The 15,595-nt window shown below is 33.2% G+C and overlaps 3 protein-coding genes across 3 annotated transcripts; all 3 read left to right on the top strand.

Moving 5' to 3' along the window:
• The first annotated feature begins 26 nt into the window (after positions 1 to 26).
• On the top strand, positions 27 to 4,592 carry LOC120261563. The gene is given in 6 exon segments (XM_039269498.1): positions 27 to 41; positions 115 to 1,192; positions 1,195 to 1,237; positions 1,572 to 1,695; positions 3,505 to 3,671; positions 3,941 to 4,592. Coding segments are annotated over 4 exon segments (1,149 nt in total). The 3' UTR covers positions 1,585 to 1,695; positions 3,505 to 3,671; positions 3,941 to 4,592.
• A 121-nt stretch (positions 4,593 to 4,713) lies between these two features.
• On the top strand, positions 4,714 to 5,875 carry LOC120261204. The gene is made up of 2 exons (XM_039268988.1): positions 4,714 to 4,939; positions 5,172 to 5,875. Exons 1-2 carry the CDS (start codon positions 4,762 to 4,764, stop codon positions 5,603 to 5,605), a joined length of 612 nt encoding a protein of 203 aa, XP_039124922.1. The 5' UTR covers positions 4,714 to 4,761; the 3' UTR covers positions 5,606 to 5,875.
• Positions 5,876 to 13,401: 7,526 nt separating this feature from the next.
• On the top strand, positions 13,402 to 14,232 carry LOC120261559 (NAC domain-containing protein 90-like). Its single transcript, XM_039269493.1, has 3 exons — positions 13,402 to 13,552; positions 13,627 to 13,892; positions 13,972 to 14,232. Exons 1-3 carry the CDS (start codon positions 13,402 to 13,404, stop codon positions 14,230 to 14,232), a joined length of 678 nt encoding a protein of 225 aa, XP_039125427.1.
• Positions 14,233 to 15,595: the final 1,363 nt, after the last annotated feature.

Genomic DNA, 15,595 nt, shown 5'->3' with positions numbered 1-15,595 from the left:
TTTGATAATTTCAAGTCACTGGGAAAATGAAGTACTTTTCTGTATGATAATGAAATAATGAAATAATGAAATCACATCACTGGGGAGATGACAACATAATCTAATCACTAACAGGATAAGAACCTTCACCAGCTATCACGACGGTCACCGGATCCGAACAAACAAGAACCAATCGCCATCAAACTGGATCCAGTCACCGCAAACCGTCAATCGTTGGATCAAGTGATCCAACGGTTCCCAGAAACAGCGTCAGGGAGCCTCACATCTGTCTCAAGATCCACAACGAGTTCGAATCTCAAATCAAAGGAACCAATCAGTATAAAGTGGAAATGGGCCCAAATAGAAGCTAGACCTCATCCTGAAAGCCCATGGGCCCCACCAGTCACCGTCTCCGTTCCTGCTGCCACGTCACTCCCCACCATCCCCTATATAAATCCCTTCACTATCGCGGCACCGAGGTCCTCCACTCATGGCCGCGATCGCCGGAGCTACCGACGACGATCCCCGCCGGTTGGTGTCAATCCTCTGATACCTTGCTTCTGCTTCAGCATGGAGCGCTATCGTCCCCACCGATCCCCCCAGCCGGATCGCTTTCTCAGCATCTTCTCACGCTCGGACCCTGTTGCGCCGGCCATCAATGGCGGACTTGGAGTCGAGCTCCTCGAGGATGAAGTCCTATGGACTGTCTCCGATTCCCCCGAGATGATCCGTTCTCCTAGAACCCCATCTCCCTCCATGCCGTCTGCCCTGGACCCTAGAGCGTCCCCCTTCAGCCGAATACCGGGAAGGAACTCCGGGATCTTGGTTGCTCTTGCTGAGGAGGAGAATAAGCAGCTCTCTGCCGCTGTCGGTCCTTTTCTTCAACGCAAAGCTTCGATCTCTGCTTCTTCAGCGTCCACCTCACCATCGTCCATGTCTTCAGTTAGAATGATCCCGACAATCCCCAAGCTTAAACCAGATTACAACGATGGTAATATGCTCCACCAGTCGGTACCGGTGAACATCCCGATGATTCCGAGTATGGCGAAGCACAGGCCGGAGGCGAACGGCAGGGGAGCAGATGCTGGTGATGTAGTGGATGGAGATGACGATGAGATGCTTCCGCCACACGAGATCATTGCGAGGAGGTCTGGCGTGGAGTCCCCGATGACGACATTCTCGGTGCTGGAGGGTGTAGGGAGGACACTCAAGGGAAGCGACCTGCGCCGCGTGAGGAACGCTGTGTGGCGCAAGACAGGTTTCGTTGATTAATCCCATCTTTCTTCGGTGAAAATCGCTTCCTTTTCCGTCGGAAATTTTTGGTCTTTTTTAAGTGTACGGATTAGTGGAAACATAAATAGAAATGTTTCCGTGGTCGGGTTATAATAAATAAGCAAATATCTTCTTGATTAATTTTCCTATATGTTATGATTTTGTTTGAAAAACTATGGCTTTTTGTTGTTGTTATTGTTGTTTTCTTTTCTTTTTTCTTTTTTTGTTGGAATGAGTATTGTATCATCCAATTGTCATAATGTGAAAATTGTTTAAACTGTTAATTGCTTGGTATGTTCTTCTTTTTCATGAATCTTCAGAAACTTTGGATGAAGTCTCATTACTGCACCGAAAATGCTTCTAAGGCTGCCCATTCTTCACATAGCTAACAAATGTAGTTTGATTTGCTGATCTTGACTTCAGTTCTTACAATGGAGTAGTCAGGTGATTAATATATTGTTTAGTTGTAGTTTTAAAAATATTTTGTTGTACCAACTTGTGTACTTATCAGGCTGTATTCCATAGGCATAACAAAATGAGACTTGAATTGGGTGTTGATGCTCTCCATTTCACTTTTGTTCTGTGAATTGCATGTGTTTTGTGGATATAATTTTGATAGACAAATGTCTGACCTGTCAAACGTAGATATTCACTTCATGTTTGGATTACTATTTGACTTGTATATCTCGATCGGTTGTCTCTTGCTTATTTCTTCAGCCAGTTTACTTGTGATTTTGGCAATCATGTTATATGCAATGTTGCGTGAATCATGTTTGGGTCTCATCTCATTTTGGCTGTGAATTTTGAGTATTGTAGATTCGTAGGGTACTTGATAGTGGCCCATGCAAGTTAAGGTCGTGCTGTAAATATTGAGGCCTGGTTTGATTTCTAACTAATTTTTTGTAGAAAGAACTCATCCTGGAAATGTGTTGTTTCTGTCGATTGCCCCATTTCTGACATTTTTACACTACACTATCTTCACTGTATGCATACAATTCAGATGATTTTGTCTATTATTGATGTGGAATTTTTAAACATCTGTGACTTATAATTGGATGATTATTTTATGACCAAGTTAATAATGACTCTTGGAAAGAGATGTGTGAGGTCAACAAATACTCACCTGAGCATATTCAGTAATCACTTTTCCTTGAATGTTACCACTTGAGTCAAAAAGTTTAAGAAAGTAAAACTTTTTAATATTTCTGTACTCACTTTTGACCGGAGTCTGCTTTTTTGTGTGTATAACTGATATTGTGCTTCAAGTTTGTTCTTCTTTTAAATAATGAGGATTGCAACCTGGTTGGAGCAAGACAAATGAAATCTTAAAAACAAGATGGCCTAACCAAATTATTATTATTCTAAGGTTCATTTGGTAGGGTCAATTAAACACTTAATGTAATGAGCACCTCTGTGATTCTTCTGTGTTCTGGTGCAAATTCTATCAAATAACTATCATGGCACAGTACTTTATTTGGAAAAGAAAGTATGAGCAACTTTAGTGCTATTGTTGTTTGCAGTATTTCTTCTTAATGTGAATATTCAAATTATCTTTTCTTTCACTTAATGTATTAATTGCGTTTTCAGATTTGAGTAAAATAGATGGTAGAAACAAAAAGGAAAGAAAGGAAAATGATCAAAGAAATTACAACGACGACAACAATAATAATAAACCTCAATCTGTGTTTATTTTCCCTTCACTTGTCCATCTTTTTTTTTCAATCAATGGAATACAGAAGAAAACATTTTCTTCTTGGTTTCTTTACACCTATTTTCCTTCAGTACAAAGTATGAACATACCCTAATTGTTATGAATTATTTGCTTTGAAATTTCTTTCTTTGATCATTTGTTTCTGGACATACATCTTGCCTTTTGTCTTCATGAACTGTGTCTGTGTCTGCTTTCTTTTGATATTTGGTTCATATCCTTGTCCTTGTTCACAGGGTTTGATGAATTTTTATTACACAAAATAAATAAATAAATAAACAAACAAATGTTTAACTGCGATTATAATTGTCTTGCTCCTGATTGTATCCTGCCTGGGTAGAAAAGGTAGAGTCAAATCTTTCAGTAGTGCTTTTGTATGAAAAGATGCTGATGGTGCCTCTATGTTCGAGTATGACTTAAGTCATTATTTGCTAGATGTATGTGCATTTTGATGGATAAATCATGATATGATATTCTACTATCCCTGGTTTTTAGGGAGGTAAAATGTTCTTCTATTTGCAATTTGAACTCTTTTATACATCCAGATTTACTTGTTGTCAGTTGGACATTGATGGTACTGTCATCCGGAGAACAGAACTATGATGATAACAGAGACTTCATCAGTTGTACAATAACTAGGATTGGCTTTCTGCTATGGACCTGCAATTCTCGCTATTTTCTGCGACTCGAGTTGATGCTGTCCCCAGAACTGGTTGGTAAAAAATTTAAGCTGCGTGAAATTTTGTACCTCTATATCAAATTTTCTCAACCGAATTGTCTGTTGTCGCATTAAAATTGCAATCTGAAATTTTGTACCTCTATTTGCCTGTTTTATTTTCTATGGTTTGGCAATGTTTCTGGTACCTCATATTTTGCTGTGAACTTTTAGCTTAGTTTCATCAAAAGTTCAGTGAATGATTATTTTATTTAATTTTTTATCAGCAGTGCTCCTGACTATGCCATTGCATTTTTATTGTCCAGGCTGTTCATTGACTTTAGATGCATAAGCCATTCATTGCTGTAAGAACAAGTGGCTCTCATTTTGATTGAAGGGAAAAAAAGAAACAGGTATTTTTTTTTTTTTTTACGCATCTTATTCCATTTGATCAATAGAATGCTACATCTTTGGATTTATTCTTCATTGATGCTCCCCAACTACTTGTTTCACCATGGCATCTATATATCCCCCTATCTTCAAGGCAAGTCTATATAACTACAATCAAAAGACCTTATAAATTAGGCTTCACTTGAATCATGAAAATCTCACAACCACAACCATGGAGTAGTTGTAGATTTAAATGCTCTTTGCTCCCCATTGAGTGCCACTGCCAGTGATGAGTCATTATTCAAACAGTGTCACTTGTAGAACCTTCTTATTAGGTGTGTATAATACCAGGACCACAATTAGTCCCAAAAAAATATAGTTTTCTGAAAAAGAAGCGTTGCTAAGATTAGAATGATATGCTTTTTTTATGTGACATATGAGTAGATTTTTATAAAACAGAACTTTTACTTTTAGAGAGCAAAGTTTTATTCCCTAAAACATATATGCATCCTAAACAGATAGAGAAAAGCTTTTGTCTTCTGAAATATGTGGATGAACATGGTTAAATAAAAAATTGAAAAAAAAAAACATTAAAGTGAACCAAACTCTAGTCACCATTGTTCATTGATCCACTTTTATGACCTCAACCACCCTCTCATTGAATAAACCAGTGCCCCATCTTCCACTATATGAATGGTCCTAGAGGCCTCACTCTGATCTCACACTCAACCAAACAAACATTGCAAATTCTGTCTCCATGGCTCTTCCTTTTCTAGTAACAAAACCTCTTCACTTTCTTCTCCTCATCTTCCTCATTGCCCATGCAAACCTTTCAACATGCACCACCGTCACCACCACCGCCACCGCCGCTGCTGCTCTACTCTTGAAAGGCTCAGTTTCTTGTCTTGATTGCACTTCTCTCCAAGACTTCTCAGGTTGTTCTCCATTCTTTTTGGATTGACTTATTTATATATTTTCTTTTAAAAACATAGTTTTCTGTTAGCATTTCACTGCTAAATGGTGTTTCATATAATGCTCAAACCAAGTGATCATTTCAAGGGACATTATTGTTTATAAAATATGTTCTTTTTTTTCCTCTAAAAACAGGTCTTTAATCTCAACCCTTTTATGCTGCTCTACTAACACAAAAAAATAAACAATTTTCAGGTGTGAAGGTGGCAGTGAGTTGCAGCCATACTAGCCAAGTAGTATCAACTCTAACCAACAAGAAGGGTGAATTTGAAGTTAAACTCCCTTCATCTTCATCTTCATCTTCATCTTCATCAGCTAAATGTATTGCTACTCTCCTTGGAGGCAAAGTTCAGCTCTGTGCCTACAGAAAAGACATGGTTTCTAAACTTGTGAAACCTCAAGGATCAACATCAAATTCTTTTGTCTTAACCACTCCTCTCAACTTCTTCACTACTTCATGCCCATCAAGAACAGTTCATGCGCCTACCATGTATGAGAAACTTGATGATCATGATAGATCATCATCATCATCACCTTCAACACCTGAGAACATCCCTCAGCCTTATCCATGGGGACTTCCTCCACCTTGTTACTTCTGCCATTTCTTGCCCATCATTGGAATTCCATAAAGGTTATGGGCTTGAGCTTGCACTACTGTTTAGAAGTGTCATCTTTATATATATATATATAAATAACATGATGTTCTCTTTAGTGTGTTATGTATATGATTAAGGCTTATGTTTATGTTTTATGGTCTTAATAAGCTTAAGTATGTGTTTAGTTTGTTATATATATATATATATATAGAGAGAGAGAGAGAGAGAGATGATGTAATGGTGGCCATATGTTTGTGTTCTATGTTTAAATATATAGATAATTAAGCTAGTGCTATTGTTACATGACCTTGTTTTGTGGTGAATGTGTTTTAACGTTTTATAATGAATTTGTTAATAGTGCTATAATTGTGCTTAATTGCAGTGGGGCTCTGATCTGATTTTTGAGGTGGCACAGTGTTTTATGTTGAGCAACCAACTAATTAATAAACTGAATTGACTGGAATCTATTTTTTTATTTTTATTTTTTTTATTTTTATTTTTTGTTAGGTCTGGTAAAAGATTGTGTTGTGATTATAAATTACAGTTTTATATTGTTGGGTGGGTTTTTTTTTGTAATTATAAGAAATTATAAAAGTTTTCTTTGTCTTTATTAGCATCAGATTTTTTTTGTAGGGTGTTCATTTTAAGAAGAACTAAAATCGAATCTGAAAACTCATTTAAAATGAATGCATAGATGTTTACATCTGTGTATATCCCGACTTCCTTGAAATAAGGAAGTTGGGAAAACATCTGTGCATATCCGACTTCTTTGAAATAAGGTATTTATTGTCTATTTGTAAAAAAATCAAAAAAAAAAAAAAAAAAAAAAAAAAAAAAAAATTCAAAAGCTATCCAACATGTGCTTTGGGAGCAAAATACTTTCAAAAAATAAAATAAAAAATAATAATAATGAGGTTTATTTTATTAGATCAATATGTTTTTAAAATACAAAAAATATACATTCTTGAAAAGGCAAGAAGACACCAACGACCTTTAGGTCAATTGGTATCGGGTCTCTTACGTAGGGCGTTCATTTCGGAGAGGATCCGGGATCGAATCTCATGTTCTACTCAAGATGAGGGCACGTGGGTCGGCATTGAATCTTGCTCCCCATACTCTGGGGTTCTAGTGCTTGTCGCCTTTCTAAAAAAAAAGACAAGAAGACAAAAATTTTGCTATTATACATAATATCCGAACTAAATTCTATAAAACTAGCAGTATGTCATGGTAGTCTACATGTTTAAGAGTTTAATTAAAAAAGAATTGCTAAAATTGTAAATTATCAAAATCAGATGATAAACATACACCCATCTATACCATATAGAGATTAAATTTAATTGTCACAAAAAATTAACTTTAACCTTATTGTTATGAAAATTAGTAAGAAAAGTAGGTGAGACTGATTGAGATGGGAGAAGAAAGATCACTTAATGAGACATATAAAAAAAATAAAAAAAGTGATGATGTGAAAGAACCTGGAAAAGTTAGACACGGACTAGACCAAGCCTTTTATTATTAATTTTATTGCATGAATTAAATTCATTGTCTTGATTGTCATAAGTACATTTGAGCATCCTTTGATATGGTCTTAAACGTTTTACAAAAGACTGGACCTTGACCCATGCATGTCTCTCAAAATCCAACTTGATTAAATCAACTCACACCTTGACCCATGCATGTCTCTCAAAGTCCAACTTAATTGGCTAAATCAACTAACACCTTTACAATGTGTTATAATCAAATAATATTATTTAAAATGCTAACAACATTTCTCAATAAACAATACTTTTACCTACCACCCTTTTAAGTTTTTTTAATACGGTTTTTACATAATATATTTATATTTTTATAAAAAAAAATATGTTTGAACCTTAATTTATACATGATAAAAGCACATATGTATTAAGGTATTAACTTTTATATTTTCATGTAGCATCCATGACGTAGACTTTATCTGTAGTTTCATAAAAATCTTTTTTTAAAATTTGTAAATTTTGACATTTGTTATGTAATATATATATATATATATTCTAACCTCTAATTATTTATTTATTTTTGTGGATATATGTTTTATCTGATATCTAGGAGATTTTTTTATTCATATAATTATTTTCTTATTTATTTATTTATTTATTTATTGTGATGTGGAGTATACAAAAGGTCTCATTATCCAAATTTCTTCATCCATCTTCCAATTATTATACCCTATGGGGCGTCAACACTTTTTTCCAATAGTTGCTAAGTCAAACACATCATGTTTGGTTGGTTTTAGAATATATGCTCTTTTTGAAAAAAATGTGGATAAACCACGAACTTTTATTGAAATAGCAAAAGGATACGATGAGACGATCTTCTCACCGGGAGGTGAGGACAAAAACCAAGTACTAACATAACAACAACATACGAGAAAACGAGAAAAAGCCAAAGATAAAAGCTGGACAGACGAAAACACCGTCTGGATCATTAGGCCTGTCCAGTCAGACATGTGTAGGGACTACTCCTGTGCTACATCTGGATCTTGATCGCCAGAATGAGGGGAGACTCTGGCACTAAGGAGATTGCTGGTTACGGTCAGAAGCTAAAGAAAACCAAGAGAGCAGCATGTTAGCAGATTTAAAAATAATAGTGTAGAACGGTAAAGCATTAAGTTGAAAAATACCGGTATTCCGTTCAATCCAGATATTCCATAAGATCGCTTGGAAGATGAAATCCCAGATACATCAGAGTTGAAGATTAATGGATGGTAACCAGGTAGTTCAGAGCGAGGGGATAGATTGTGGAGGGAAGATTGGGTCAAAGAGTTGAAGAAAAAATGCCCAGATTCGGTTTGAGAATGTGCAATTAAGAAAAAGATGATCACGGTCCTCTGAGGCATTGTGGCATAAAACACAAGTATCAGAGGTGTTTTGAAAGTTGCACCTTCTTTTGAAAAGATTTGTAAGAGTGAGAATTTTATTCTCTCCAGGAAGTCAGCAGAAAAGAGTTATTTTGCTAGGACTATGAGTTTTCCAGAAATGCGAGTAGAGTGGACTACGCAATCCACCGTCAATAAGGAATTTATAAAAGGATTTGACAGTGAACTTCCCATTTTTTTCCAGAACCCAGTGAACTACGCAATCCACCGTCAATATATGCTTTGTATTTAGATATATTTTGTAAATTTATGTTTAATATCTTATTATATTAAATATTTTTTTATTATGGTGTTGTTATTATTTAGATTGTTTTGTATATAAAATAATATTGTTATTAAAATTATATCCTATGTTTTAGTAACATGAAAGTTTGTTTGTGTATATTTTGAGGTAAATTTTTTGATATGACACCAAACTATGTTATTTTTTCAGTTGGGGTCCAAACATCCATTTGAATCAAAATGGTTATCCAACTTCAAATTTGTTTCATCGAGTGATCATTTGAGAGATTCTAGCCAATTTTTAATGATGTATATGCCCAAAATTATCTATCATCATATATATGACACTTTGTCTATTTAGCTGATAATTCTAACTCACCTGTTAATAAAGAATTTCTGACATTACATTATCAAAAAATAGCCCGAAATCTATCAAAATTGAAATTGAATAATCATATGAACTCCAAAATGAAAAAGTATCATAGTTTGATGCCTTATCAAAAAATTTACCAGTATATTTTGTATGTATATCGTTGTATGAGTGTGGAGGAGTATATTCAGCTTTTTATAATACTGTAATTAGGGTTTAAATCTCTGATGTGAGATGTTAGACGATGAGGTGCAAAAGAAGATGATGACAACCTCACAAGGAATTGTAAAAAATGAGAATCAAAGTTGAACCAAATCCCAGATTACCAAGGTTAGGTTTAAACAAAGAGGATCATTGCCCAGTTTGTTTATAAAATAACATGAATCAATAATATCAAACAAAAGGATTAGTGATCATGAGTTCTTTATGAGAAACAATAATTGATAATATCATATTGTTGTGTTTTGAGCTTCATGAGCTATTACACTTGATTATTCAAAAAAGTTAAATGAAGAGTGGTTGGAAAAAATTCTCATAAGAAAATATCATCAAAATTTGTAATTGTCTTACAATGTGGGTTTGAGAGCCTTTATATAGGCATACGGTTTCAACTTTAATGACTAAAAAACTGATCACTTAATTAATAATAAACAAAGAACCATTAAAAAAGACATATAACATTGGAAATTTACTTAAAAAAGTTTAAAACAAAAAGGCAGATCAACAAACTTCATAGCCAAACTAATCTTAGTTTCCATAAATAAAAAGCATACAAAAAAGAAATTAAATGACAAATAAAAATAATGCTATATAATCCAAAAGTACATAATCTTACTCTTAAAGAAAATTGGTGTCAAAGGTTTTTGAAAACGCAGGTTAACCCATTGGTAACTATCAGTGCTTGTGATTGAGAGCCTCTCATATTACAATTTATTTTTTGGGTCCTCTATGAGAGTTTTGTGTGAAGAATAACTTTCATTTTTTCCTCCAAGATTGTATGGATGGGGTTTATCCTTAGGGGGTCAGTCAAGTCAGTGTAACTGGTGCACCTCCGTACTTATTTGTCTTTTGTTTTGTCACTTGTCAATTTAAAAAAACAAAAACAAAAAACATAGTGTCAAAAGTAGATCTTCTTGGGCTTGTTGTGTATGCCAACCATCTCACTTAAGATAATCTTTTATGCATCAATTTCAGCTAAGGCCTCCGGGAAGTTGCTCACATATAGACAAAGGTAAGGCTTTATGAGACCCAATATATTAAAGCAAAATTTTGTTAACTAATAAAGCCATTAATCTCGCACAAGTCTTCTATGTCCATGTCATTATGAGCAACAACCAAGCCCTTTAATATATAGCATGTTGCATCTGTTTTACCCTCGTTCGCATGATTAGTCCACTTGGCACATGCATGCAAGTGAAGTGATCTCCAAGTCCAAGGGCCCATTTTCTTGAATCCCATCTTCATTAGGAGGAGTTAGATCTTTTCTCTCCTAATGTTATCAAGTACAAGAAGACAACTGAGATCCTTCATAAGGTTTTGCAAATGGTTGTGTTAATGTGCAACTTTAGTTTAAAGTGAAGGTTGTGTATATGTGTGAAAAAGAAAACACTTTTATTCAAGACAAACAAGAAACATATACAAAAACCTAAAAAGAAGATTAATTATGAGAGTGTGTTACTCTTGATTTATGCCTTTTGTGAGCAATACTTTTGGTCATTTTTCACCTCGAAGCAAATAACAATGTTAAAATTATTATGTAGTGTATACTCATGTTATCTAGGATTAGATAGTGACTTAGAGGGTTGTTGATGTGATTGCATTTGCCAACAATGCCACAGACGTAACTTTAAGGATTATATGATATGAAAAAAAAAATATATGCTATGGAGATGGTTTAACAAGTAGTTGTTACATAAAGTTAATATTGTGGACAGAGTACTAATTTTTAAATTAAACAATTAGTGAATAATCAAAACAAAGCAATGTTTGGTTTGAGAAGTCCAGATACCAAAGTCAAGAATACCGAATTTAAGGAAAATAATGTACATGCAGTTGATATTGTTGATAACACAAGTGATGGCAAAGCTAAAAGCTTGAAACTATTGAATTAGAAGCATGCCAATATCTATAAAAGGGTTGTAGGCCACTATCCACAAAAAAGTTGTAGAAAAAACTGTCTCCTAAAAATAAAGACATCGATCGTTTTTAAAGAAAAGAGAAATAATAAATAAAATAAAGGAAAATAAAGACATCGAGATTTATGTATGTTGAAAAAATTTTAAAATTTTCCATCATGCTTTTTACCCGCATAATCTCTAAAGAGAAATGAGTAAGGCTTAGACTAGTGCATGGAACGCAATGAACCATAACTTAATTGTATTAATTTTTACATTGTATCAAAGCAAGAAAATATATATTTGGATTACTAGCCAATTGTTCTAATTCTAATTTGTCATACCGGAAGTTTTTTGCTCAACTATATATATATAGTTGTTATCTTTTTTTCGTGTAACTTTTTTCTTACAATTTAATTACATTTTAAAAAAAAAATTATATAACAAATGCTTCTAGCATATCTTTGAATTTTCCGTATACATTCAAACATGTGTTAACTCATGATCTTCTTGTGCTAAATAGATATATAGAACTAATGCTCTTGTTGTACAAATGCAATTTTTAGCACTAGTTTAGACATACTGAGTTTGATGGCTCCATAGTCCATATTAATCTTTTATTTTAACTTTTATTATCCTTCTTTTTCTCCTTTTATGTTTTCTTGTTAAAATTCTATTTTTTAATTATATATATATATATATATGTAATCTCTTTATGTTAATATCATGTTAACTCTTTTAAAGAAATGTAATGATTATTTAAATTCATTTATATGTATTCAATTTCACCTGTTGTTGGACAAGCAACCCTGATATTTTATAGCCATCAACTTTTGCGAAGCTCTATTTCCCTGTTAGTGTTTGTTACAACAATGGTCCATAGAGTACTTTATATAGTTTATATATATCATACACTTGATTCATTTTCTATTCACTATGAGTATGTGGAGGTGTACTAGGATAGACATAATCAACATTTAAATATATTTTGTGAGTTTATATTTAATTTATTATTATTTTTGATTTTTTATATTAGATAATATAATTATTATTTAATAATATCAATGCATAGCACTAACAGTAACATTGCACACAACCCTTATAAAATAACAATCATTATATCATGTTCTAACGGCTATCATTAAATATCCACAGTTTTTAAAAAGCTACGGAAGTATTTTTTTTAAAAAAACTATTTTCTAAAATTAAAGACATCGATCATTTTCAAAGAAAAGAGAAAAAAAAAATAAAATAAAGATATAAATATATTGAAATATCAACCCTGTATATGTACGTACATGTTCCTAATACAGAACTTATCCATATTTCGTCACTATATATGTATATATATTAATTATTCAACAATATTTTTATGTATTAATGATGTAATTTTACTTAAAAGTATTATAACGAAATAAATAGGAATAGAGTATTTTATGGACATGAAAATCCATGGCACATATGCACTTCAGTGGAGTCGCTTTCAAAATGGAATAAAACCAAGTAACCAAGCACTCATTATTCTATGCGTTTACAAATTCGTATATCCCATATATAATAATACTATCTCCAATTACTTTTGAACAAATCAAAGAGGAAATTAATTAAGTTGCGAAAATTCTATAAAACGGGCCCTGTCATACACGGCATTAAGTTGAGAGTGTTTAACTCTTTCTTGAAACTTCAATCACTCTTTTTCAACTTTATTGAAGTCTTTCTTTTTATCTGTGCTCCTTGACTTCATATATTACAACACTTATACAATTAAATTATAATTAAAATAAACAAGCTTTAGAATATCAAATATTATATTCTGATATCACATATAGGAACCTCTTGAGGATTTTGAAAATTTTTTCTAATTGCTTAAACTTCAATGCTCAAACGCGTACAAGACTAATATATAATCATCTTTCCATTAATTAATTGTGTTTTAGTAACTTACCTTAAAACTTCCTGTCTTTCTATGTACTAATTAATTAGCCCACCCTTTAGCCATAGACTTGATCAAAAACACATTATCTACTTAATTAATCATACTTAATTCTTAAACAGTTTTTATTCTTGCATGCAAGAAAAAAGAAAATTAAGAAGCTAAGCTTGACTCATTCTCAATCTCTCTTCTATTTCTATAGCATTTACACCTACTGTATATATATATATATACAAAGTTAGAGTTTGAAAAACTAATAACAAGCTCAAGAAGAAGATGGAGAGATCAGTAGGCTTTCGTTTCTCTCCAACAGAAGAAGAGCTTGTGAGCTTCTATCTTAAAAACATGTTGGACAACAAAAGACAAGACATTCAAAGTGTCATTCCCATCCTTGATGTTTATAGTTTTGATCCTTGGCAGCTCCCTAGTAAGTAATGTTAATATTTAATTAGTTTTATATGCATTAATATATATTCATGTTTGTTGTTATTTCATGTGCAGAGATGGCAGGAGAACCATGCAATAAAGATGGTGAGCAATGGTTTTTCTTCTCCCCAATGCAAGAGAGTGAAGCTCATGGTGGAAGAAGAACTCGAATGACGCAAGCGGGCTTTTGGAAGGCTACCGGCTCTCCTAGTTTTGTTTATTCAACTGATCGGGCTATCGCCGTGAAGAAGACAATGGTTTTCTACACTGGAAGAACTCCTTTTGGCAAAACTAAATGGAAAATGAATGAATACAAAGCTCTCGAGGGAACTACTTCGAAGGTACTAGTATTGCTCTTCGTTCACTAGCTCTGACACCATGATAAAATAAATGGCACTCATTGTTTAATAATCAATGCAGTTGAGAAATGAATTTAGCCTTTGTCGAGTTTACATTAAATCGGGATGTTTGCGAGCTTTTGATCGTCGCCCTGTCGGACTAGGCATTGAGAATCAGAGAATGGGAATAGAATCATCATCAACTTCTTCGTCTTCTCCTTCTTCAATTATTGCACCATTGGCAGTTGAAGGAACAAGCTCTCACAAGAGTTCTTCATCTGCTGAACTTGTTATTACTGATGACATGCAAATGCTTGGTGATATTGATTTGAACTGGTTTTGATACCAGAGACCTAATTTTGTCTTTTATTTATCATATGCTTTTGCTTGTTTGTTTCACTGTTGTTGTTATTAAAGACTCTGTTATACTTTTTATTTGTTTGAAATCTATATATAAATGCTCGTCTTCCATAGTCTACATTGAATAATTTGGAGTTTGGATTTGCATTTTCTCTGATATATATCTTGTTGATCAGATTAATATGCTGAGCTCTTCATCTATCTGTATATTTAATTATAAACTTGATCACAACTTTGTTCCGGTTTTATAATGCAAAGAACTGGAACCGAACTATAGTCTTAAAATTTCCGTTATAGTTATAATTCAAATTTTAAGACGATCTCAAATAATTTAAATATATTAAAAAATTTATGATATTATATATTATATAAATTTTTATTTAAAAATTTTTAAAAAATGGTTGGATTATGGTTTATGTTTCCAACTTGTAAGAACCTCAACAAAACCTTACAGTCCCAATTAAAGTTTCTAGTTTGGAACCAAAATAGTAAAAAAAAAAAATTTCGTTTGGTTCAAATAACAATGGCTCAAGTTCAAACTGAACCTAGTTAAATCTATATATCGATATATATACATGTATATTAAAGATAAAACACTCTATCTAATGTGTTTTATCCTTCTCTAGAAGTACTAATGTGTTTTATACCTACACATACATTATTTAAGTTTTCTTTTCTTAGAATGTTACGAGCCGAGCCATTGGACCTTTGAGTTGGGTGAAAAATAAAATAACCCTAAATTTATATACTTACTTTGAAACCTCAAAATGTTTGTTACATAAGAGAGTTTTCAATGTCCGTCAACCTAGGACTTGGTGTTAAACTTTTTCATTAGCCCGTCTTTCTTTTGTTTTGTTTATTTTATTTTTTTTACAAATAGACAACAAGCACACCCATCTAAGGGTAGTCAGGGACGTACACGTGGGAGCGACCCTCACCGAACTGTGCACTCACTTTGAGCGAAGCGGGATTCGAACCCGGGTCTCTCCGAAATAAAAGACCTACGCAAGGAACCCGATGCCAATTGACCTAGCGGCCGTTGGCATTAGCCTGTCTATCTTAGTAAGACTCTCATGTGGGGGCAATAATTATTTTAATGAAAAATTTTCAACCATATCTTGTTTGCCATGAGATGTTTCGAATTTTTTTTATTATTTTTAACTTTTTATGCATGTTTTGAATTCTATGGTTGAGCCGCCATCATGTTGATTGACCGGTTAAAGCATTTAATTTTATAAGATTCAACTCTCTCTCTCTCAATAAATAATTAAAATATTATGGTATCTGTTCCAAATAGGTTAGTTTAGTGTTCTGTGGGTTTAGTTTAAGTTTTTGTTTTTCAATGG

Source organism: Dioscorea cayenensis, chromosome 5 (genome assembly GCF_009730915.1).
Source record: "Dioscorea cayenensis subsp. rotundata cultivar TDr96_F1 chromosome 5, TDr96_F1_v2_PseudoChromosome.rev07_lg8_w22 25.fasta, whole genome shotgun sequence".
Taxonomy (NCBI): Eukaryota; Viridiplantae; Streptophyta; class Magnoliopsida; order Dioscoreales; family Dioscoreaceae; genus Dioscorea; species Dioscorea cayenensis.
The sequence above is the reverse complement of the archived record's forward strand: the minus strand, read 5'-3'. Positions and strand labels throughout refer to the sequence as shown.

Coding starts and splice junctions, on each gene's coding strand:
- LOC120261204 (XM_039268988.1), top strand. CDS start 4,762: ATGGCTCTTCCTTTTCTAGTAACAAAACCTCTTCACTTTCTTCTCCTC. Junction 4,940..5,171: donor TTCTCTCCAAGACTTCTCAG/GTTGTTCTCCAT, acceptor AACAATTTTCAG/GTGTGAAGGTGGCAGTGAGT.
- LOC120261559 (XM_039269493.1), top strand. CDS start 13,402: ATGGAGAGATCAGTAGGCTTTCGTTTCTCTCCAACAGAAGAAGAGCTT. Junction 13,553..13,626: donor TGATCCTTGGCAGCTCCCTA/GTAAGTAATGTT, acceptor TTTCATGTGCAG/AGATGGCAGGAGAACCATGC. Junction 13,893..13,971: donor TCGAGGGAACTACTTCGAAG/GTACTAGTATTG, acceptor TAATCAATGCAG/TTGAGAAATGAATTTAGCCT.